This window comes from Scomber scombrus, chromosome 15 (genome assembly GCF_963691925.1).
Source record: "Scomber scombrus chromosome 15, fScoSco1.1, whole genome shotgun sequence".
Taxonomy (NCBI): domain Eukaryota; kingdom Metazoa; phylum Chordata; class Actinopteri; order Scombriformes; family Scombridae; genus Scomber; species Scomber scombrus.
Window position 1 is genome coordinate 8,793,074 of NC_084984.1, and position 25,456 is coordinate 8,818,529.

General features: G+C 40.6%; 1 protein-coding gene across 4 annotated transcripts in view; it reads right to left on the reverse strand.

Moving 5' to 3' along the window:
* The window catches only part of dab2ipb (DAB2 interacting protein b), a 99,411-nt gene that overhangs the window by 12,441 nt on the left and 61,514 nt on the right, over window positions 1-25,456 (reverse strand). For all 4 annotated transcript variants that reach the window (XM_062434444.1, XM_062434445.1, XM_062434443.1 and 1 more), the window contains 8 exons: window positions 24,556-24,654; window positions 21,309-21,863; window positions 9,288-9,432; window positions 7,404-7,548; window positions 6,332-6,568; window positions 5,997-6,198; window positions 4,402-4,589; window positions 608-1,499 (listed from right to left, as the gene is read on the reverse strand). In XM_062434444.1, the coding sequence (XP_062290428.1) occupies window positions 608-1,499; window positions 4,402-4,589; window positions 5,997-6,198; window positions 6,332-6,568; window positions 7,404-7,548; window positions 9,288-9,432; window positions 21,309-21,863; window positions 24,556-24,654 (2,463 nt within the window). The remainder of the gene's footprint in view (window positions 1-607; window positions 1,500-4,401; window positions 4,590-5,996; window positions 6,199-6,331; window positions 6,569-7,403; window positions 7,549-9,287; window positions 9,433-21,308; window positions 21,864-24,555; window positions 24,655-25,456) is intronic.

Here is a 25,456-nt window from a genome sequence, read left to right on the forward strand (position 1 = left end):
CCAAGGGCAACCAGTGTTTTTAATTAGAGCCTATAGTTGTGACCTGCCAATAAGGGACAGACTCAACAGTGAAGGCACGGAAAATAATGCTTATTTTAAATAGAAACGTCCCCACTGTGTCCACCCACACTGACACACACGATGCATCTATACACTAAGTCAAAGATATACATGATTGTATCCACTCAGTTTGTTTTCTGTTGCCTTGTATGCATGTGTGATCACGTACTGTATATCACTAGTTAATATGATGCTAATTGTGCCTCCGCCACCCTCATTTCATTCTCAGCCCATTAAACTTGACCAGTAAAACAGTGGTGAAGTGATGAGCTGCCTGTATGCAAATTACTGTTATTACACGCACAGTAACTGTAGTTCATTAGGGCACAATGTGCAGTGTCTGCAGAGTCCACCCACACAGCCCTTCTCAACATGCTATGAGAAAAATGGGCGTTTTTTTGTAATTGCAACTTTTTCTATCACTGTAATTTCAGGTGATTACATGCACTGAGACAGCTAAAGTATAGCTGCCTGTCTTGACTAATGTTCTGATCAGTATCGTCCTCAGTTGTTGTAAGTTAAACATGTGTATGCTGCTGTCACGTACCTGTTTGTGCTGAGCCCTCTGCTTGGTCTCAGGACTGTCACCTTTGGAGGAGGAGGACTGCTGTCGTAACCGAGCCCCGCTGCCCGGCCAGTCGGGTGATGATGTCATCATGCTGCCGGAGGAGGGCCGAGGGTAGGGTCCGCTGTTGAGCAAATTTGGAGGCGTGCGGCCCCGGGTGATGCTCTGAGGAGGGGGTTGGTCTATCCTCCGCTGGGGGCCGGCGCTGTTCTGTCTGGGGACGGTGGGCTGGTGCTGCGCTTCTGTGAGGGACAGCTGTCGGCGGTTGAACTCGCCCGAGCGCCTGGTGTACTCGTCCCCGCTGCTCCCGCCACCGACGCCGACGACACCTCCTCCACCGTGGTTCAAGAAGGCGGGTCTCCCTCCTGCTGGTCCGTCCTCGTTGTTGCTATGGGAACTGACAGAACTGTGGCACTCGGAGCCCGAGTCGGTCATTCCACGAGGGGACACGGGCAGGCAAGCGGCCATCTGGTACACTGGGTTCTGGAAGGACAGGGGGGCTAGTAACTGGGCGGGTCGACCTGGGGTGCTCTCTGTACCTGGGGTGGTGGGGGTCTGGCCTGGCCTCCTCAAGGTGGGACCTCCAGGAATGTTGCCTTGTGGGATTCTGGCTGACCAGCCGCCCCCAGAGCCTGGGCCTTCACACAAAACATCTGAGGTGCTGGGACCTGCGCCACTCTCCAGACTGCGGGGGTCCTGGAGGTCCACCATGGACAGACTCTTGCTGCCATTGGCCATGCCCAGGTCAGGCTCGTTGGTCTCAGAGTAGCTTGAGCTACGTGCTGGGGAAGGCTGGATCCCTGAGCTCCTTGTCACAAAAAATATGTCCTTATTTTCTGGGGTGGGGGAGGGTAACCGGGTGAAGTCAACCAATCTAAAAGGGAAAAAAAAATAAAAAAAAATTAATAAATCTGGTGTGAATTTTAACCTCTCAGATAATCACTGAACACTATATTTTTAATTTGCATTTTGAGCATTGAATGCACAACATATTCAGATATAATTTTATTTTTCAATTATTTATACTCAACTATTTTCATTATAGATAAAAAATGTTTCTTATAACACTGAACAGATAAGCGACATGTCAGAAAACATCAGTAAAAATGAGTAAAAACATATTAAACAATACATTAATGAGACTAACAAATCCACATTCTGATATTGTAAAATACTGTATCACTGGAAATTTGTGATGTTTTGCTTCTGTGCTCGTTGGCTTTGCCCCCACGCCCCCATCCCATCACCTTCCCCTTCTTCTTCCTTCCCTTCTTCCAGCAGATGGAAGCTTTATTGCCAGAAGACGATTACCTTGACAGACGTGATTTATCTTCCAATAATCTCTATCATTCACATCACGCTCATCTCCTCCCTCTTTCTGTGTCCTTCTTCCTCTGTTCCATTACCCTTCCCTCCTAACTTCTTTCTCCCATTCATTCTGCTCAATCCCCCCCCCCCCCACCTTTTTTTTTCCTTCCACAACCTTGGCACTGTCTCCTTTTCTTTCTCCTACTTTTCATGTCACCGGTCAGTGGATGAGAAGCAATTAGGTGAGAAGGCTGAGCTCATTCGAATGCATTTTAAAGTTTCACAGCATGCTGATGAGGATACACCCCACGCACGTCAATATATAAGCAAACAGTTATGGTGATAAAGATGGTAGGCTCTGACATTAGGTCATAAAGGGACATTTTGCTTCATTACTTCTATTGATCGTGGTCCTCTCGTGAGCATAATGATATCAGCTGTCTGGCTCTCTGGCTTCCTATTTCTCCAGTTGTCTCCTCTTCCAGTTATGTACAGTATACTTTCACCTTGTCTGTTTTTTTCTGGATGGTGTATTTACTGGTGAGGCACAGTTATATCAATCTTTTAGTATCACCTTGCCATTGTACAACAAAGGAACCGGGACTGAGAGGACGGGAGATAAGCGAGATAATATGCCTTCTGAGTGTGTATTCATCCACAGGTGAGAGGTTTCCCCTGGCTGATGTAAACAAACAGGAGCGACACTCTCACTGTGTCATGGCCTCACATGACAAGCGTTCTAACACTCAAGCAGAGATGGCAGTGTGAGAGCTGACTGGTGTCTAGTGTCATTGTTAGCTTCATCATTGCCGCACAGGAGCACAAATGATGCATTCAATCCCAGCCTATATCACTCAAAACCTTTGTATTATTGCTCGTTGCCTTTGCATTTCAGACAGGTGATCTCACTGAGACTAAGGTTAGCAGAGCAGTGATGAGCAGTGACAAAGAAGATCTAATAAACACTCACTGCAGCATTAAACAACTTACACCGACTCTGAGGTGAAGAAAATTACTCTGTTTGACCTCAAAAACCCTGTGCCCGCTCAGCCTGTCTTTCTCTGGAGTTAACAGTGCAGCAGTGAGGCTCCTCTCTGCTGCTGGAGTCATGATGTTAATAATAACACAGTGGAGCACTTCACCTCCCCCTCAGTTTGTTATTTTCATACAAGCATGAGACTGTAAAATGCTTTCAAATTAATTAATTAATTAATTAAGGCAGTTAACTTTTTAAACTAAAAAAAGGTTGTGGACCATTTCAGTAGACTAAGGACATCAGTGAATGGTTTGGCGCACAGTATACTGGAGCATGAGGCTGAAAATAGGGAGTCCTTTTTCTATTCATTCAGCTGAAAATTTCTATTCAATCAACCGAATCGATTCTGAATCAAACCTGCACCCATACTATCGGGATAGTATCGAATTGGGAGATCAGCATATTGTCCCAGGCCTAAAATAATCAATATTGTCATTCGTCACAACCTTATTTTTCATCTTTTTATTTCATCTTGGAATGAAAATGTAATCCCTATGGACACTTTCACCTGTCAAATCATGATTTTCTTCACTTAAGCGCACAACACTCTAAAGGTGCATGTACAAACTGTGTACGCTGCACCACACACCAGCCTTTGCTACCTTTTGTCAAAAAAAAAATTCCAGAGAAAACCCTGAATCAGTGTACAAAATATACTTTGACAACTGGGGAGTCTTGTGTAGTTTTTTGTTACCTGAAATTGCTCATTAAATCAATTCCAGACCTGTAGTTAAACATGCCAAGAACCGGCTGCTGGCATACACAGTAAAGGCAAAAACTTGGAGCACCGGGGGGAAAAAGTAAATGATGAAAAATACTGGACATAAACACAGGTATGTCAACAGATTGTAGAGGCAAAGTTGCCGTGATTTAATGGTAAATGAGCTGTTCCAAAAGATTCAAGGTTTATCTCACTTGGAGAACAGTGGCCAAGTAGCAAGTCTTTAAACTTGATTTGTAATTTGTTTGTGTGGTGATGTAAGCACTGTTCAAGGACTTTTTATGTTATATTTTGCACATGGACTTCATATATATATATTTGATTTATTGGAGGAACACAACAGGAGGTTTAAAAAGGTATTCATTATCTTATATTTATAGTTTGCACAGCTATAACTGGCAGCTCTGATATCCATGCCAGCAGCTCTAGCACCAATATGCATTAGCTGTCTGTTTAATGTGAGGTGACATTTATTGTGCTCCTCAGTTTAACGTTCCAGCATGTGTTTCAACTGTATAACATAGATAGAAAAATGGAAAATAATTAGCTTCATCTTTGGCAATCCGAGAAAAATGTATTTTAAGTGGGTCAGAGACACCATATTTCACACACGGCTTCTAATTCTCTTTTATACTCATGACTGAAAAATAAGATACAGCATTCACTTGGTTTCTGTGTACAGTACTAGATGAGATATTTACTATTTCTTACCCTGAAAGATCATTGTCGATGACCATCTTCTGCAGGCCGCTTGAGATGCTGCAACTTGCCTCAGCAGGAGGCGAGCCCATGTGCTCTGAGGACTGTCCGGGTGTCATCTGGACACAGGACGGGTTAGACAGAGCTGTGTTCACCTCCCGCAGGATCCTGGGCAGAGGTCCCAGCTTAGAGGCGGCACTCTGTGGAGAGAGACAACGAGAACAATTAAGTGGACAAGAAGCGTGCATGTTTTGGCACTGGTTGTACCCAAATATATTAGAGAAACACCCCAAATCGGATTTTTAAAAGCTATTAACACCACAGATAAGGTACATTTATTTTCCATATCTAGGGAGTTTTTCTATCTAGGGAGTGAGGCGTCATTTTGGAGTGACATCATTTTTTAAGTAGCGGGTTAGACAGAGCTGTGTTCCCCTCCCACAGGATCTTACACCCGCCTGTAAATCACTACCTTGCCTGACTCAAAGATCTTCTCTATGTTCCTTTTAAACTCTGAAGTCATTGCCTATTGGAGGGCAGCTATCCAATGCATCAGTACTGTTTTCTCTTTCAGTGGCAGTTTATGAAAATGGACTGTCTTGTCCTTGGTTTTAATCCGGTAAAATTCATTTGAACATCCAGGAGCAATATAGTACTGGCCACCTTTTTGTCTTCTTCTGTCCTGTGGCTCCCCAGTCTCTATCTTTCACTGTCTCTAATGCTGCATCAGGCAGTCCAACCAACACTGGCCATAAAATATATAGGTTTCTGTCTCTTTTCTTTTATATGTTTGTTATATACAGTAATTGTTGTTTAGAGTGGAATTTATCTCAGTAGATTATGCTAACTTGACACTGACTGCTTCACATCCACTTTAACTTTTATCCCAAATTAAAATATAAGTTGTTTGTTTGAATGTGTTTGCATATTACAAATGATTTTCTCTATGCCATAGATTATCTCTTATTCAGACAACACAGTGAATAATGAAACAGGCCAGCCACTCTGACTGACTGGAGTATTAACCTGAATCACTGTGATTTCTGAATTATTAAAAAGACAAGGTTTCAGTAAGCTGGATGCTCTACCGTTGACAAAAAAAAAAAAGAACATGGATCTACCCTTCATCTAATTATTACCAGCTTGCCATCTGCTACCAATGCTAATGTAAATGTCCTTGTAAAATCCATTAATATGCCTCACCCAGCCTTTAAGGCTTCACAGTGGTCTCCCCTTGTGCACTGTTTATGTAATGCAATAATAAATTATTGATTGATGTACCGTAAACATCCTAATATAGTCTGAGCATGATTCAAATCCTGAAGCTTCTGATAATATACTTAAGGTCTTTGGGCTTTTGGGAACCAGCTGGATCTATAGAGTATCTATCCATCTATATCTTTATCTGTATTTGTTGATGGAAGCAAAGATATACAGCTCTCACTATAATTAGTCTCAAATATGCTGGCTTTGCTATCGTCATTCTTGCTGCAAGTCTCAGTGCAATGTTACTGTTCTTATGTGATACTACATCCTCTTGAAATATTTCATCATATTCATTACCCAACATAAAAAAAACCCATTGTTACTAACAGAAATGTCTGTACCTGGTCCATCTGAGACACCACCTCAGAGAGGAGGGAGTGCAAGGTGGAGAGTTCCCTGCCGAGGTCGATATACCCCTCAAAGCCTGCCGTGTTGGAGATTGTCTCTGGGTTTGAGATTTCGAGCAAGAAGCGCTGCATATTGGTCCACTCGTGTTCCAGGAACTGGTTCATGAAGGACATGTACTCTTCCTTGTTACCAAATCTGAAAACGAACAAGGGCAGAGAAGGGAAACAAGGACAAAGATAGACGGGGAAATTAGATTTTGGAAAGGTTTGGCTAAAACTGATTAAAATTGATTCAAACACGACTAAAAAAAGACCCAAAACACACTTACTTAGTGAAGTTGGCCAGATTTTGGGTGACTTTAGCGATGAGCGTGAGCGTACGTGCCGTGCGGTCATCGGGGTATTCCTGCATCAGATTGAAAAGTGACGGGGACATGATGGCCGGACAGAGAAACCGCAGGAACAAGGACGCACTGATCAAACGCTCGCTGATGTCCGGTCGACCCCGGTTGCTGCATTCCTGCCGCCATGACGCAAACACCTCTTTCAGTTCTCGTGGGAAAACACTAGAGAATCAAAGACAGGACAGAGATTGTTTCTTAAACACAGGACCAAAAAATGATTTATACCTCACCAGCACATGAATGGGATTTTAACTGTAAGTGTATATAAACGGGTCATGTAAGTTTATGTGTCAACTTGTTTTCCCTGTTCCTTTTTTATCAAAGTTTGTGAGTGTTTGGCATATTTCCTGTTCCCACTGATGTATTCTCATAATTTGAAGAATTTAACATTTTGGAGCTCTGTTGCTTGTCTTGAGTTGCTTTACGATACTTCAGAAGAAAAGTCTGTTTTCAGGAGACGATGCATAACATAAAACATCTTGATGCTGTATATTCTTCCTTCACATTTGTATCATACTCCATGCAATCAAGCTAAATAGACATAATTTATAGTGAAGTCTGGTACAGTATGTGCCATTGGTCACCTGCCTTTAAGAGTAAAGCTAAAATGTTTATGACTCCATACATATTGTGTGCAGGTTTCTCCAGAAAAAGCTCAAAATTGTATTCCAGTAGAGACTTACCAAATCCTTGTTAATTCAGCAACAAACTTGTACTCATGTCTAGTTTTATGTCTATTTTATTGTTGTACTTTTATTATCTTCTTTTTACCCTGTGCTTTATTGTATTTACTGTATGGCTACCTTTTCACTTTACTATTTTAATCTCTTCATATGTTCACAAAAGCCCCTCTAGCGACAGGTGTTGCAAATTAGCATCTGTTATAAACACTGTGATACTTGCATTGGACATCTGTTTCAGCCCGTCTATGTATATTATATCTGTCCCTATTAAATAAATCATCAGCTGTGAAAAAAAAAAAAAAAAAGCTATTCACCAGTATGAATTGATGATTTTGCAGAAGGCCAGCTCGCAGCACATCTTCAGGTTACTCTGGTGCTCTTGTAAGTCACCTGACGAACATCTGGACGGATCCACCTCACAGTTCTCATCTGACTCATACAAAGCCTTGATGAACTCACCTGTAAAAAGTAAGAAAGAAGTTAAGGAACACATGGGTTTTATTAAGGGATGTAGAGGACAGTTTTCTAGAGTATCTGTGAGACAGATACAGCAGGAAAAAAGAAGTAAGTTTGACCTATGACAATAAACATAACCGCCGAAAAATCCAGAGCATCCTCGTAAGTGCAAATGTCACACTCAGGAAAATGGTTGAAAAAATAACAATGTCTTTTTTTTTTTGGATTGGTTTTGTTAGATTGAGAAAAAACAGACCATTACTGCTGTCATTCCAGTGAGTGAACAGCCTGTAAAGGGTGAGCATCTTGAGTTTGGCAGCGGTCTAAGATTGTCATTCCACTCTAATCAAAATGAGAGATATGGGGGATAGGATAGTGAGTGTGTGCCTTCTGTCTCTGGTGGTCTCAAGAGAGGCTTGGCTTGTCCTTGTGTTGCCCCAGTCGCAGTTTCAATGATTTTAATAGTTTAGCAAGACACCGAACACAGAGAAACTCCACAAGTGCGGTGCTGCATAATTTACCAGCCCTCAATATATTTCTGAATCAACCCTGAGAGAGACGAGCAAGGAAACAGGCAGAAAAACATCACATGAACGTGTCTCTGTCTACAAAGACAGCCGAGACGAGAGACGCACACCGAACGGCATACACACACGTCGAGCATTAATATAAGCAGCGTACAGAGAAAGAAGTGATGGCTGCCAGGAAGGATGTGTGCCGTCTGTAGATTAAACTACCGCTGAGTACATTTCTAAATCAGGCAAGGGAGAAAAGCACACAGAGCATACAGAGCGCTTATTGTTGAAACTGCAGACAGACAAACACTTGATCTAACCTTCAACTAACATTGTAGGAGTGGGACTAGGGGGTTGAACAATCACCTCATAATAGTTTTTCAACAAAGTCGATCCTGTCAATGGTTTAGAATTCCCGAAATGTCTGTTGCAGCTCGACAGCAATTTATTTCATCTATTTATTTTCGTATTTTTCTGTAGACGTTTGTTTCTGCTTGTCTACTCCTGCATAAGACAAAATACATTTTAATTAATCTAGTTTCACTCTATCCAGCTGAGATAGGTTCAATTTCAGATGGAGCGTGGCACCAGGACTGCGACTAACGGTTATTTTCATTATCAATTAATCTGTCAATTATTTTCTCAATTAACTGTCGTCTGGTCTTTAAAATGTCATAAAATGCCCAAAACCCAAGATGTAATTTCAAGTTTTACCATGACCAACAGTCCATAACTGAAAGATATTCAGTTTATTATCATAGAAGACTAAAGACACCACAAATTATTCACATTTAACATTTTTTACATGGAAAATTACTCAAAAAGCTAACTAATTGACACATCTTTGCAGCTCTACTTGGCACAGCTTCCAAAATACAAAACTGAGATGAGGGAAAAGTTGCTGCTGTTGTCTTATTGCCAAAATATTGTTAAGATGAGAGGACTAATGCATTTTATCTCCATAAAGCCATCGGTATTGGCATTTTCTACTCTGTCCATTAACTTTAATATACTGATATTGGACTTAAGTGAACGGTTTCTATGAGAAAGTGATTAATGGGACATAAACAGAAAGCAGAGGAAAGCTCTAGGTACATGCAGTAGGAGAAATGGATAAATACAGATAAAGTACAAATGGAAATATGTTAAAATAGTAACTTCAAGTTACAGTTTTTCAGCCTTTTCTGAGATGAACAGCATGTAGGTTACAGCCCCTGCTCCACTCACCGAGGGCGTCCTGAAGGTATTTCTGTCCCACCAGTTTGAGGTATTCCTCGATAGCCTTCGTCGCTAATGTGTTCTCTCTGAAGATGAGGTGCTCGTTCTCCCCGCAGCGGTCCACCTCTGACATCATCAAGTCTGTGAGGAAGTCCTGCAGAAAAAGGAAAAACAAGACAGGAACAGGGTAAACTGCAAGTCCCGTAATTTTACAATATTACATATACGCAACAGATGAGAATTGAATATTGCATTGAATTGAATGAGCATTTGAGATTTTTGCTATTTGGAAAACAGATGTGAAGATGTAAAAAAAAAAACTCCCAACCACTGAACAGAGTTGGTGGTGGAAGTTAATACAGTAAAAAATAAATGAGGTGGTTATAATGATCTGAATAGTATAATTTAACGAATTCTCCTATTCCTCTGTTTAATCTGTTTACATCTTCTGTCATTTCAGACACTGTTATTCCCCACCTGCCCACCAGTGGTCGTCTGTTTGTTTGCCCCTTACAGTAATTATCCCTAATCTAACACAGCATATTCATTTAACAGTCGTCGGCCACTATTCATCCATTTTCCACACTTAGTTGCCAGAGATCTGCGAGCCTTTCTCTTTTCTTGAGTGCTTCTGTTTAGTTTGCTGTTTGATGACTATCAGCCAATTTGTCAGTCTAGTAAACACTTCCTTATGTGACCCTGACTCTTTGGGGGGCTACAAGTCTCTTCCTGAGGTTGGGTAAAAGGAGGGTCAATCAATTAAATAACTTAAAATCATTGCTGAATAGTGAAAAAATGCTCATATGCATAATTAATCTCTGCCCCCTAAACAAACATGTGATGAACACAACCCTGCATACAAACTAGCTTGAATGTTAATTAAAATATTTGCTCAAATCTGCATTAACTGCATCTTTTTGGCCACTTGGAGGCAGTGGAAACAGACTGTAAACTCATCACTGACTTATTATAAAGTAGCAGTAGTTGCTTATTTGTACATCCAGCAGATACAAAGCAACATTAGCATTATGTTGCAGTCATGTTCGTGAAAATGTAATATTCACTAATTAGCTCTGTTTTGGTCTCCACTAACTTCTGCAATATCCCGCTCTTCACCTTCTAACTGCTCTACTAATATCTGTCTGATGTGTGGTGCTGGGTAGGTAGCATACACTGGAGCTTTTTTTTACTAAAATAAGTCAGAAAACTACTCTGATGAGCGATGACAGTGAACAAAAAAACAAGCTGCAAGCCATATACCAAAAACAATGAGCTGAAAGTCGCTACAACGCTGTGTAGAACTGAGAGGAACTGCAGAGTTGGGTGACAATTTTTGGTCAAATGGTCCTTTAATCCATTGTTAATATACAAATATTGTTTATAAAAGCTTTAAAACATTATAAAAACTAGAAAATCATTTCATTTAGCTGTAAAAATTAGCACTTGTGGCTCAAAACCTCGCATGTGGATTGAAACACTTCACAGCTGGCCATGAAGAGTCCAGGTATCACTAATCACCTGTGATCTGATTGTGAAATAGGATAAAACTGTGCTTCAATTCCCTACACTGCCATGGTTACAAAGGTTTTAAAAATGCATTTTTATGATAGCTGAATGTTAACAAAGTGGAATTGTGACAACCTTTTCATGTCATCCTTTGAATGTGACATATCCTGGAGCTATGACTCAGTATGCAGAGAAAAGAACCACATGTTTACCATGAACAGGCTAAAAAAATGTAACAGGACTCATATTTTCATTTAAAGACAGCAAACACTTTCTCCACTTTCATTCAAATGCTCAAAGGGTGATTTTGGCAGTTCTTTTGATGTGCAGTGAGTTAATGAAAACAGAAAAATGCTCGCCTGTTTGCCAATCATGGAAAAGGAGAGTAGCAAATAATAAAGTCAACTGACGAAATATGGATGCGCATCATAACCAGGAAGCTTCGCAACCCTTTTTTTTTCATACCAAAGTCGTGATCACTCAAGCAGAACATGTCAAATTTAAAATGTGTTTCATCTTTCTTCTAAGCTGGAAGTGTGAATTATTTAGATTGAATGCTCTTATTTACTCATATTTGATAAAATATCTTTCTTAAAAATGATATCCATAAGGACTATATAGTATAAATCAGGTGAAGAGAAATAACTGGGGGAGACAGACATTAAAGCTCCTAAAATTCAAAGTCTGAAAGGGAGAGATGGAAATGGAGCCATCTGGGGATGAATCATCCCCCTGTTTAGATCCCTTCAACAAATTTCTGGGTGTACTCTTATGCAAGTCCCCTGGCATCTTGTTAAACTAGGGAAACCAGCGTAGCAGTGAGGGAGAAGAGAGGCAAGTGACAGATGTACAGAGAGAAATAGAGAAGGAGAGGAAGAAGAGACAGACTGGTGGTCTTTAAAGAACAGAGGGGGAGGCGGAAAGAACGCGACAGAGCCTCTCAGACAGTTTCTATAACTGCTGCAGAAGCCTGTTATCCGGCTAATCAAAGATACACCACGGGGAGCCAATCATCCACTGATGTGCAGCGAAAAGAGCCCTTTTCGTTAATGCATTTGCACATTCCACACACATACAATAAACTTAAGTTTAACAAATGCACATATCAATAAATATTTAAATTAAATCCAGAGTGAAGCATTATCAAGGCTTTTTAAGTATGTTTCAGTGCGTGAGTGTGTGATAATGAGACCAATCAGCTTTACAATCTAGGTGATGTTTTGTTGTTTCCTGATAGGAAGGCATTACTGCACTTGTAAAATAATATTTTCAACTCTGTCTTTGACATCTTCAAGTCAATTGTCAAGAACTAAGTGGACAATGAGGAGCTCCTGCTTATTATAAATAAGGCATGCAGCAGAGGACAGCACACATAACACACAGATGCCTGAGGAAACCTGACCTTTTGTGGTGTATGGACACCCATTCCATCATTAAACCAGGGGTCTTGTGTTTTTTTTCTTCCTTTTTTTTTGGGGGGGGGGGGTTGTATTGGAAGAAAATGTCATCCCAATTATGATCCTTCCTCAAACCTCTACCCCTCTGTGCCTCTCTGTCTCCCTCCTCTCCTCTATCCTCTCTGCTCTGCACTGCTAATGTGGCCACCGAGGCGAGGCAAATCCAGGCCTGATTAGAGAGGATGGTCAGATGAAATGGAGGAAGAGAGAGACGGAGAGAGGGAGAGGAAAACTGAGAGAGAGAGAGAGACATCAAAGACAGAATAATAATGGAATCATTTCTATTGGTAGTCTAAAACAAAAATGACATTTAACCACATAACAATAATCTCTTGCAGTGACACACTAAGGGTAGACATTTGTCGAGTCTACCAGCGTGTAGTGTCAGGTGTTTATTCATGTGAGCCACAAATAACACTATGATACAGACAAATTAGAGGGACTATAATGGTGGTTTGGTGCGTGTCAGCTCTCCTTCAAGTACAAACTACACATTATGTAGTTTTTTCAATACATATGGTTTGTTATTTACATTGATTTATTTCCTTCTGATTGACAACTGGTTTCCACTAAATTTCAATTTTTCTTGAAGTGAAAGCATGGTAATGTCATTTCAAACCAGTGTGACAGCCCTTGCATTCACGGACACACCAGCAACACTAATTTAAGAGTCTGCAGCATTGACAAGCTTTGTTGTAGGAAATCCAAACCAGAAAAATGTGGCTTTAGTTGTTTTTCTAGTAAATAAGACAACAGCCATGCTAGCATGCTGTGTGAGGCTGTACATGCTTACAAAGACAATGCTAACATGTTAATGTTAAACAGGTATGTTCACCATATTAGTTTTACATTATTTGCTGCCAAGGGACGACCATGGAAATAAGTTCGGGACTTGTCGTTATATCCCTGACAACATCTGATATGTTGTATCTTATAAATACATTAGACTGGTGTCAATGAACCAAACATGAACATGAAACACAAAAACTCTGAAGGTGATGGGAATGTTATTAGTTTTGCAAGGTCTTGGTAATAAACCACTGGACTATCAAACATTTAGAACTCATGAATGCGCAAGAGGAAAAGTCCAAAGTCATTTGGATATATTGCATAAGTACAATAAATACCTGTACAAAACTTTAACTGTAAAATATCTCTTTCAAGTAATTTAATGTTTCTGCATGTGGTATTTATACCATAGTGACATGTGTGAAGGGGGGAATCAATATAACTACACCATGTTTTGGAAAATGGCAGCAACAATAAGTAAATATGTGATTTCTCGTAACAGGTAACACCATGGAGAGCCACCATTATGATTATTGAAGTCTCTCTTTCACCGAGCAATCATGTCCTAAAAAGATATTGGAACTCCTTTATTTCCCCCCCCAGTCATCTTTCAGCCTCGTCTCTGACTCCCTCACTCTTGCTGCCTGCCCCTCCTCCTCCCTCTGCTTCAGTGCTAATAAGGAGAAGTAGAACGCTGTCTGTATCGCTGCCACATCTCATCAGCTAAACCATGCCTCAAAAAACCCAACACCCCCAACACACAGTACACAGAGAAAGGAAGTTGATATGAAGATGGGGTCGGGGAGGAGGGTAGATAGTGCAAAAGCGGCTGATCAGATCTAATAAATTGCATGGAACAGAGTCCTGCTGAAAAGATGAGGAGCTCCCTGATGATGGGCTTACTTGCCAGGAGAAAAACTCATAAAGTCTTGTCCATGCACCCCCGTTTGTGCAGTGCTTACATCTCTATTCAGCAATATTCCACTGCACATTGTGCAGAGGCCTCTTGTTTTGGAGCTGAACTATAAAAAACTCACATATAAAAACCTCAATCTCTATAGGGAAGAGATTGACAATAAAATCATTATCAGAAATCTCACAGCAAGTGTCTCACACACTGAAACCCAATCAGACAAATCCGAACACAGAAAAGGACACAATTACGTTCATTTTGACTGACATGCTGTGTCTTGAAAAGCCATAGGACACCGAGTCTGGGAATTACAAGAGAGAGACCAGCCAGATGTTTTTCTGTTTCTATGGTAATATAAAGTAGAGAAATCCAAATGTAAGAGCAATACATTGCCTTAAAAGGATAAAACTAGAGCAGAAAACAGCGAGAGAGAGAAAGAGGTGAAATAACAGAACATTTTCTTGTAAATTCAGCCTCATTACTAGAAGAGTGCATCCAGTAGAGTGCAGACCTCAGCCAGGTGGGCCTGGAGGCATGTATAGTCTTAGATGCAAAGAATAGTGTAATGGTATTATAACTAAGCATCATCCTAGGTCTGCCAATCTGTATAAAGTTAATAAGGTAAGAAAACGAAAGCATAAGTAGCCGTTTCTGTCACTATTTCAGTGTGTTTTCAGTTCATGAAAGTTAACTATAACATTTTGGTTGCCTAAAACAGTCTCGGTTAGCATCTGGATGTACTAATACTTCTCTGGTCTATTGTGTTAAGTGCATTTTGTTTTTTTCTAGCAGAAATTAACATTAGCAATAGCATTATCACAGATAACCATAGACTGTAAATGCACTGCCCTAAACAAGCTAGTAGCTAACAGTAGGGTCAGTTACATTCTCCCCTCCAAATATGTTAAATCCAAGATGGTTACTGTGAAAATGGAAACTCGAATGGGCTTTTCATTTTTTAGTCTATGCTGCAGGTTTACGCCTGGCTGAGATAAAAACTCTCCTGAAGAGTGTGTGGATGTATACAGTGAGGTCAAATATCACTCACTGATCAATAAATCTGTTTCATGGTCGGCTTTACAAAGTGTAATGTGCACTGTATATCATGAAAATTGTAGAAAAAAAAGTGATGCTGATATAATGGCTGAATCATGTTTGTCTTCTATAAAGAAAATATTAAAATGAATTCCTTCTAGTGCTGACTTTCTTTTAAGATTGTCCTCCTGTTGAACTATTATTTCAAAGTAAGAACATGTGTTATTTGTATGTATTATATTTCAAAAGAACATGAATAAACATATTCATTTTGGCATAAACTCTAACATTTTGTTCATAGATTGTTTTTTATCTTGTGAATGGATAAAAAACACCATTATTGTAAAAGTCATAGATTGTGGAACTAATGGAATTCATTAGAAAACAAACAAAATGGAAATTACCAGTTGATGCTCTGAGTGTTGATATTCAGGTAAATATATTTTCAACAAGGCAGCAAATACACATATCTAAATCATTTTAAATAACAAAGTTTGAGTTCAATAATTGGTCATTTTATAAGAGATAGGTAAGGCATCAAATTGAATGTGAAGAGGAAAAAGAAACCCCATTATATTAACAATTCGATTGATCGATGAGTCTGATTTTTGAGCCCGGGGCAAGGGCTGAGGAAAGACTCTGGGGAAGAAAACAGGAACCACTCCAGCCACTCCATCCCTTCCTCTCCTCGTCTTTCCATTTCTCTCCCTGCCTCCCCTGGTCTCTCTCCCTGGAGACTGGTGGCTAGTATTACAGCGCTATAGCCTGCAGCTCTTCCTGTGAGGGTCACATTGGGTTGACAGGGCGGACTGGAGGCTGAATGGAAATGGAAGCGGCTCCTCCCGTAGGCACAGTTGCTTGTCATTCAACAGAAAAACAGGAAAGACTGTATCATGCTGTGAATATTCCCTGTGAAACTGTGTGGGTGTCTGTTATATTAAGTGTTGATGTCATTAGTCTGCAATGTCCTGTAATGCATATTTGATTATTAAATGGACATTTTTCCTTCCTCAGAGTGAGAGTCTACAGCCATGCAAATGGCTAGTGGGGCTTTGAGCTAAGCTTAATATGTTAACATTATCACACTGACAATGATAAGGTGTTGATATTTTACATGTATAGGGTTTACCATGTTCACCATCTTAGTTTAGCATGTTAGCATACTACCATTTGTTAAGTGGCACTACAGTGAACAAAAAGTAGATGGGAATGTCTTAGGTTTTGTAGGTATTTGGTCATAAACCAAAGTATTGTGCACATTTTACTTTTGAGCTTATGACAGTTTTTTTAAAAAGTGCATCATGTTTTTATCACACATCCTGAAGGGGACATGTATGTCTTTAAAGAATTTCATGGCAATCAATCTAGTACTTGTTTAGATATTTCAGTGTGGTACAAAGTGGTGGGCTGCCAGTGTGGCAGACTTTTCAAGGATTCTGTGAGTGAGACAGCAAGAAAAATAATAAAACAACCAAACTGCAAATCTATGAAGTTATTTAAACTTGTATGATATCAGCTCTTGGCTGTTGACAAGTGCTGCACAGTGCTGGACTCCTCCAGGCTAAAGAAAACCTGGATGATCAAAAGTGACCTGGCACAAGCTACTGTAGCCAAGATGACCTTTATTTTACCTGTCTGAAGAGAGTATTGCTTTTCATTTAATTTTTGAATATTTCAGTGCTTGATTTGTATGCCTGTCTTTGGATATACATGTTATAAATGCAATTTAAGCTCATGAAAATGAACTGAAAAAGATAGACACATACAGAGAGGAGCGATGGTGAGGGAGAGACATTGTTTGTTTTCTTCGTGCCAACACAGCCGACAGGAGGCCTCCAGATCAATGTGTTGAGAATCACGTTGTACATCTGAATGTTTTCCTCTGCAGCCTGCTGCTGTTTTGGCTCCAAAGGCAGAAACTGTGATGCTGCAAGGTGAAAGTACATTTCTCTAAATGCTCCTTCTCTTTTGTCTTCCCCTCCTCATCTTTGGTGTCCTTACCTTTCTCTGTTTGGCTGTCTCAAACTCTCCTCCATCACTCCATGCTATCAGCGGATAGTCGATATAAATCATCCGTGAATTATTAAGTAGTCTAAGAATATTTTGCATTGCCTTTATAGTACAAATTTTACAGTGGGGAATATGAAGATAGCAAGTGCACTGATGTGCTTTGAACTTATTTCCTGTTCTGGTTGCAGCCTATAGATCTATGACTTTATGACTAACTGACATCTTCTGTTTCTCTACGTGCCCTCTTTCTCTCCCTCAAATACACTTCACACACAGCCATGCACTGTAAGTCTGTCTCCTCCAACATCAGTTGATCACAGGGTGCACCTCTTTTATGGTAAATGATAAGATTACAGCTATCAAAAAGTGTCTGGTGACACAGACAAAGCAGCCGTCTATAAAAAAAGACAGAACTACTGGCACATACTATACTGGAGAGGCCAATTCTTATTGTCAAAATAAAAAATAAAAAAAACAATACTGGCAACTTCCTGTTAATAGAGAGAGTATTGAGAGTGGCTATCACGGTATGAACACTCAATGGCCTCACTCTCTCAGGGGACGGCTGATTAATTCAAAGCCACGTTTTAAAAAAGCCCAAAGGAAAACAGAACTACCAGAGCCGCTGATGTCATCTTCATAAATCATTTGTCACACCATATTATGTGCGTACCGTAAACTATACAGCTTGTGTGCCACAGCTGTGGTGATGAGCATCACTGCCCACTGATGACAGCACTGAATGCATTAATACTGTAAGATGCTTTGCGCTTAACATAACTGGCAGAGAGGGACTGTGCTGCAGGCCGGCGTCAATTTACCACAGAGGATGTGGAGAGGAGAGACTCATATTTTGCCCTCTTAAGCAGGGCTGTTACTTTACCTTCAGGAGCAGTAACATAAGGAATGGCATAATAACCAGATCACCTCCCTCCTCTGGCCAGTTATCATAAGGATAAATCCTCCTTATCGTCACTTCCAACAGTCGGCGCGGCACAGAGGCGCAGCAACAAAATTAGAACATCATCTTCCCGAGGGCTGAGGCGTAGAGAAGACTAGATCAATAACGCAGAGGATTCATGCCAGGAGAGGATATTTTCAGATGAAAGAAAGGTGAACTTCTGCAGGCAATTCCAACACAGCTGAGGATTGCTGTTGTTACTGTGGGGCTTCTAAAAGTGCTGTTTGGGTGTGTGGATATAACAGAATTCCCCACGGGGCAGGAGACGGCCTGGTTTCGTGACCTTTGACCTTTCTAGGAAATCTGCAGAGATGTTACGATTAGATTTCTCTGTTTGATTTCAGCTGGATTTGTAGTTTTAAAATCAAATAAAAGATGTTGAAATTAGTAGACTCTTTATCTGTGTTTTTATTTCAACCCACACCCATGATACCATCTAATCTCACACCACATACATCTTAAGACCACCACAGGCCTACTTTCTAATGAATGAAATTAAATAAGTGACCTGCAATCACCTGCTAATGTCTTGTGATTATACATAGGTGTGTGCGTGTAAAGTTAGCATCTGTGCGGCGGCGCAGGGCGTGCCTGTCGTGCTCACGAATGCATCTCGACATCAATACAGCATCAGTAATGACATCTCTCCAGAGAGCTTTGGCCTCAAGACGCAATGAAGCATGAAAGAGAGATGAAGGAAGACAAAGACGGAAAGTGGGGAGAGAACAAGGGAAAAGGAGCGAGTGTGCAACGGAGCAGAATATGCACGGTGTAATTATTCGGTGATGGGTGATAAAAGTGACACAGAAAGAAACAGAAGTCTGGAAGTGTTGCATACTAATGACCGATACAACCTGCAATCTGCATCTCTTCACAATAGCCAGCTGCAACGAGAAGCTGTTCCCCACCTGTACACAGCTGATTAAACACGATGCACATCAGCAGAACTTACTCCATCCCTCAGCAGAGCGACGGAGAGTTGCTGCTGCATCTCCAAAATGAAACGCTCACCTCCTGTTCACCTCCGTTGGATGTAAGGACGGGTGCAATGAGCGCTTTTGCAACCATCTTACTCAAGTCCTCTGCTCTGAACTATAGAAAATAGACAGTGATGCATGGATTTGACTTGAGACTGTATAGTTGGAGGACTACAAGAGCACTAAAGAAAGGGTGTGGGGAGGTGGGGAGGTGAGGGGGGGGATTACCAAGGGCCTGCTTGCATGTTGAAGGAAAACAATGAAACCAGGCTTACGAAATTACAAAATTTTCCAAAGTTTATCTTTCCCCAAGTAGATTGCCCAATTCCTAAATATAAGTCACCGATGTTAGGAGAGACCGCACCCTGCTTGGCAGCAGATGAAAAAAGGATTTAATCGTTGGGATTGTAAGTGAACAAACTGCGACATAGACCATGATATGTGTATATGCTGCATCTACACAGCATCAAAGGACATCTAAATTAGCCCATGAGAATATTTTAGAATAAGTGGTTTGTTGGTAGCTGCTTGTGTGCTGTGTTTGGCATTACGTGACTACTCTATCCATCAAGGCTCAAGCAAAAACATGCACTCAACTGTGTGTGTGTGTGTGTGTGTATGTGTGTGTGTACTGAATAAATATATCCAGACCACTTCTTGAATGATGAAAGTCTTTTTTTTTTTCACAAAAAGGAAGCTGCAGTAGCTAACAGCACCAGCACTCAACATTTCAACACAGCTTTCATTAATTCTTCCTGTTTACGACTAAAGAAATCTGCGTTTTTTCTATGTATGAAAAGGCCCACTCAGGGAAAATTGAAAGGATTTTTTTTCATGTAGAATTTTGCCATGTCTTGTGGTGAGGACATTATTTGAGTTTCTTTCTCATGATAAGCAACCTTGAAATACCATCTCTGTGGCAGATGCAGCATGTTTTACAAGCAACGTGTCCACAGCTTCCAGAAAACCAGGCAGGAAGAGAGACCAGGGAGATGAGAAAGAAGTAAAAGTTTTAGTGCTTTGCACAGAAGGTAGGGATTAATTGAAAGTAATTAAGAATGTGCCCGTCTCTCCAGAGCTGTAAAGGTCTTCTCCCCCCATCAATCAGCAGCTATCAGTCCTGAGCCTAAACCGGCAGACTGGCAGTACAGTGTGGATAGACATGACTTCTTAAGCACTAATCATTCATCATTCCTCTGAGCCGTGATAAAGTCAAAAAAAGTTTCAAGCTCTGCTGATGAGATACCGTCACGAAAGCTAAACTGTAGCACAAATGGTCAACGGCAACTGACGAGGCAGAGAAGATGAAGATGATGCTGCAGCGATGAAAGCAGCCTGAAGTGATATCTGGTTGAAAGCAGACAGAGTTATTTAAGTAACGGGGACAACAAGATGCCTATTTCCTGTTCTAATTTTTATAGTTGGCCAAAAATACTTTGTCCATTAGAAATGCTTTGGAACTGAATAAATCCATCATTTTATTTATTTATTCATCATTACTCATATTTAACTTCTACACTAAACTTCTTCCAGGCAGCAACTAATCTGTTCATTAATTAATTTGCAAATAACTTTCTCAGTTTATCTGTAAATTGCTTCTTAGTCAACCAAATTGTGAAAACTGTCTGGTATAATTTCACAAAACACAATTTGACATCTTCAAATGTAATGTAATGTAAAACAGATGAATGCAGTCTTTAAATGTGCTGTGAATTACATTATTTTTTGCTTAAAAAATGACTAATATGTTCTTAATATTGTGTCTGATTTCCTGATGATTGATTATTTGACAAAGCTCAGCTCTCGACTTTTACATCTTTTTTTCAACATGAGCCAATAAAATGGCTTTTCTTCTCATCGCATACTATTCTGGTTGTATTTGCAGGGTCAAAATGCAAAGACAAATGTCAACGATTGTTTTACCACCCTCCAAAGACAAAAGTTGTGCAGTCAAAGTAAAAAACAGCTTTGGATGGATGGAAGATTATCTGAGTCCAGCAGCCTGCTGTCATGGGAGACTGGGCTCCTACTGTGGCAGACTAATCTCCCCATGCTTCTAATGCTACAGACAGCGGTGGATATATTGTGCTTCTGTCCTGCATCGGTATGCTGTGAAGCACTGCAGGGGATACATGTAAGGGATTAGCTTGAGTTAAAATGTAATACAGGCTGGTGCAGCAGGAGGAAATCACCTGTCTGTCTGGTCTTTGTCTGTGCGTTATTACAGCTGTGGGGTTCAAGAGTTCAGAAGATGATCAGGCAGCAGAGGGGTCGTTAACCTCTATGTACATTATAATGTCTCGTCAGTACTCATGGCAAGATAATCGTCTGGAGGGCAAGAACGTGGGAAAAATGGAGATAAATCATGTCACTGGTCCTTACCTTGGCCTTGCCAGTGCTCTGCAGAATGTGCACCAGCGCACACGCCATCTCCTCCTTGTTCTTGACGCTAATCCCAGGCTCGAGCACTGAGCACAGCAGCATGTAGTTATTGGTGGTGTACTCTGCAAACTCCTTGTACATCTCCATGGGAAGGATGTTCATACTCTGATAGCGTGCCTTGATCCTGATCATAGGTCCAGATGTCTTGCCCTTAGGGGGGTTGGGCGTGCTGACTGGATACCACTTCTCCATAAACTGTCGTCCGGTAACAGCTGCGACGGGGATATTAACAAGTCCGATGTAATTGTTCTTGTCTTTCTTTTTCTTCTTGTCTGTGTCTTTGTACAGGTGTGCCGTGATGCTCATGACAGCGGGCAGGTTATTGAACTCAAAGTGCTCTCCCCAAAACACATTGTCAGCCTTGAGCTTACAGGTGGTGCGAGCGTAGAGCGAGTCATCGAGACAAAGCTCACAGAAATATTTCTTTTTGGCTGGCAGGTCCTTGGCCTCGATGATCCACAGCCTCAACATGTTCTCCACCCGACGACTGTTGTCCTGGAAACAGAAGATCATAGGTAGCGGTTAAGTATGTTTTTCAAACACAATTTTGCCAACAAAAACACCAATGAGGAACTTGACTGACCTGAGAAAGAATCTGACAACATAATTATCGGATGTTATAACAAAATAAACCTGCTTCAAACCCTAATTTTGAAGTTTCTCCATTTCGAATAACAAACATTTCAGAAATGACTTCACAAATTGCATCATTTCACAGTAGCAATTCAACATCCTCTCCCCTCTGCTTCCAGTCATTAAAGAGCTACGAAATCTCAGTCCTAAATTATTTCATTGTTCACCCATTCTTATGTCATCAATTGATATTGCCAAGAGCAGGGCATATTTTTGGACCATTATTCAGATTGCCTTTAAAACTACCTCTGAAAATGAGGCAAGGAGAAGGAGGACTAATAATTACATTATTAGTCCTTACTTTCATAATCTGAAGGAGAGCATTGGATGTTTGAAATACTGTTCTTAAGAAAACCCAACAATATCTGAATCCTCTTCATATTAATGACAAAAATGTTTTTATGGCTCATAATTAAATCTTGTCAGGTGCTCCTGAAATCAAAAACATTTCATCTTATCTTTAATGTGTCTGTTGGTCATTCAAGGTGTAACCGTATGAGGTAAAAACTAAAAGTCAAAGCATTAAAAAAAGGCATACAGGCTACTCTGTCAACATCAGGAGATGTGTGGGTCAAGAGGATCATGTCTAACCTTCTCATAGAAAGTAGAAGAGATGTCATTTTCTGTGTGAAAAACTGTCTTGAGGAGGTATCAGAGCCTTTCAACAGAACTCTCCAAAACATTGCAGTGGGGTTTTTCACAGCCCCTAAAATAAGAAGTCAGTGCCCTTTCCATTCACCACTAAAAGAAACATTTATTCCCCTTTTCTGTCCTACAAAAGAACTCAATTTCCCTTAACTCCAAATTCCCACATGCTCCACATGTTTATTTCAAAGTGTCAGATTACTCTTCTAATCAGTGTCTGGTTCTCAAGACGTGTGGAGTTATGGCTCTTACTCCATATTTCCAGGTCCATCCCACGCAAATCCAAAGAACTCCTCCCTCAGACACTGGCAGTGATAAGCAACCACTTCCCTTCCTAACTTATCTCTACCCAAAGTTACCCAAAGATGCATGTGCTGAGTCAGCCAGTGCGCCCTATTCGGAAAGGAAAGCTGTACTAAATAGGAAATCAACAATGTTTCAACAAGCACTGTGTCTCCTATTCTGCTTGTCTCCTTTCTCCTTTATGAAACATCTACATCTTTACAAGCTCACACCTCTTACATAATGATGCATTAATGCTGATAATGAAGAGCTAGATTATTGTCACATGTAATCTTAATGTTAGATCAGTGTTCAGTTTGCCTTGTTAGAAGTATTATCAGAATTCATTACTGTTAACACAACTAAATGTCCCTTACCTTACTGTAAATAAAGGTGCTCCATTAAGTCAAACATAAATTAAACTTTGTGTGTGTCTTCATTCACACAGAAGTGCATTTGCTATCAAACACCACCCTGCATAGATTATAGCTTCTGTAAATTGCCTATTATCATAATTACCCATAATTATCCTCCCTCTTATACGGAATTGGATTGTGCATGTTCAGCATTTAGGCCACTGTGTTTCATTTACACTGATTATATCTCTGGCAGATAGAACTGTATAGGTATAGAAAATGACTGAATGTATTCTTCTTTCTTTGTCTTTACTACATGAGCATCTTCTTCCTCATACCAAACACCAGCAACAGAAAATAGACTTCAGGGTGAAGTCATGGTAATAAATATTGACCTACAAATCAAAAAGTCAACCAGGTTGAATCCTGCATGTGTCCCACTTAATGACCTGTCTGTTTTTTTTCCCCTCTGTTGATGAATATGTACTCTGTTATTGTAGATCATTATAGATCAAAAATGGAGCAAAAATATATTTTCAGTAAATAAAATGACTTGTAAGACTTTTCCTGAATCACTGTTTTGTCCTCCCTCTTCTTGATAAATGGTCTAAAATACATTCAGTTCACATTGATATCTTTGAGTAGCGGTAGCAGTAAGAGTAAGAGCAGTTTTGATTTAGTAAAAAAACAGAGAACTAAAAATAATTCCAGTATCTGTTTCCACCTTTTACATTTGCCAAAAAAACAACAACAAAACACTGCACTGCATCTAATCTCTCAAAATCAGAGAATAATTAAAAAATACAAAGCAAACATGGAGGAATAGCACATCGCTGCCAAAAGAGATGAGGAGAACAAGGTCTTAAACGCTATTGGGGAAGTGTTTTTTCCCAAATTCTAATTAGTGAGTAATTTGCTAAATAACGACAGATGAAGGAGCAAAGAGGCTGTGAGATTAGGATTACTTCTCGGCTTGATATGTTTGCCACTCTCCCTCTGACACAGCTGTGTTTGTCAGGATTGCAGATGGCGTCGATGCACAAAGGAAAAAACAGTCTTGGTGTTTTTTTCCCCCCTGCAACCGGTGTCCTCTGCTCTTGAGATGTACATTGCAGGAAGATCACAGCTGTATTTAAAATGATTAGATCGCTGCCTTTACACTAATCAATGAAGCCATGTGTGGTTTGGTACTGGAATACTTGCATATACTCAGTGTTGATTACAAACAGCCTCATCCCACTTACTGTGTATTTACATATTTACATGCTTACCTTGTTGGGCTGGACTGCCCTCCTCAGATTCTCCATCCATTTGTCTCTCTCGGCTGATGAACGGCAGGAAAAGCATTTGCTTCCTGAGGAGGTGGTGACCTACCGCAGCGACAGAAGTAGAAGGGAAATAAAGGCTTTAATAATCAAACCTCTTGCCAAACAACGCCAGGGATTAAGTGGGGTAGAAAGTGTTTTTTATAAACTTAGTTCATATATACTACAGTGACAAAGATGCCTATCAACAACACACACACGCACGCACGCACGCACGCACGCACGCACGCACGCACGCACGCACGCACGCACACACACACACACACACACACACACACACACACACACACACACACACACACACACACACACACACACACACACATACACAATAGCAGATATGAGGAGACTGAAGATGACTTGGCAGTCTTCAGGAATGACTGAGTGGTGTTAATGGACAGATGAGAGAGATGAGTGCTTGGCAGGATGGGTGATGACTGGATAATTTTAAAAAATGCAGAGAAAGAACAGAGGGCAGGAAGCAGCATAAAGACACCGAATGATGTAATGAGCAGGGTAATAGTGGAGATTTATGCTGTCTACAGGAAACAGTGTTGGATAAAAAGCATTTAGTGATTTCTCTCCCGCTGAAGCTCCCAAAGGCGACTGTGGCTGACAGCTACAGCTGCAAACATGTGTGTTTGTACACACATCATGCTTATAGTAATTAGAAGCAATGTCTTTCATAATCTGTTGGAAATTACTCTCCATTACACACTACTGATGATCACGGGGATACATCAGTTTTCACACAGCCAGCGTCTTCACAAATTACTAGTTGTACTTCCAATTATTGTCTACAACCAGGGCAACGTCGGCTGGAGCTAACCACTGTCACTTTTACTTG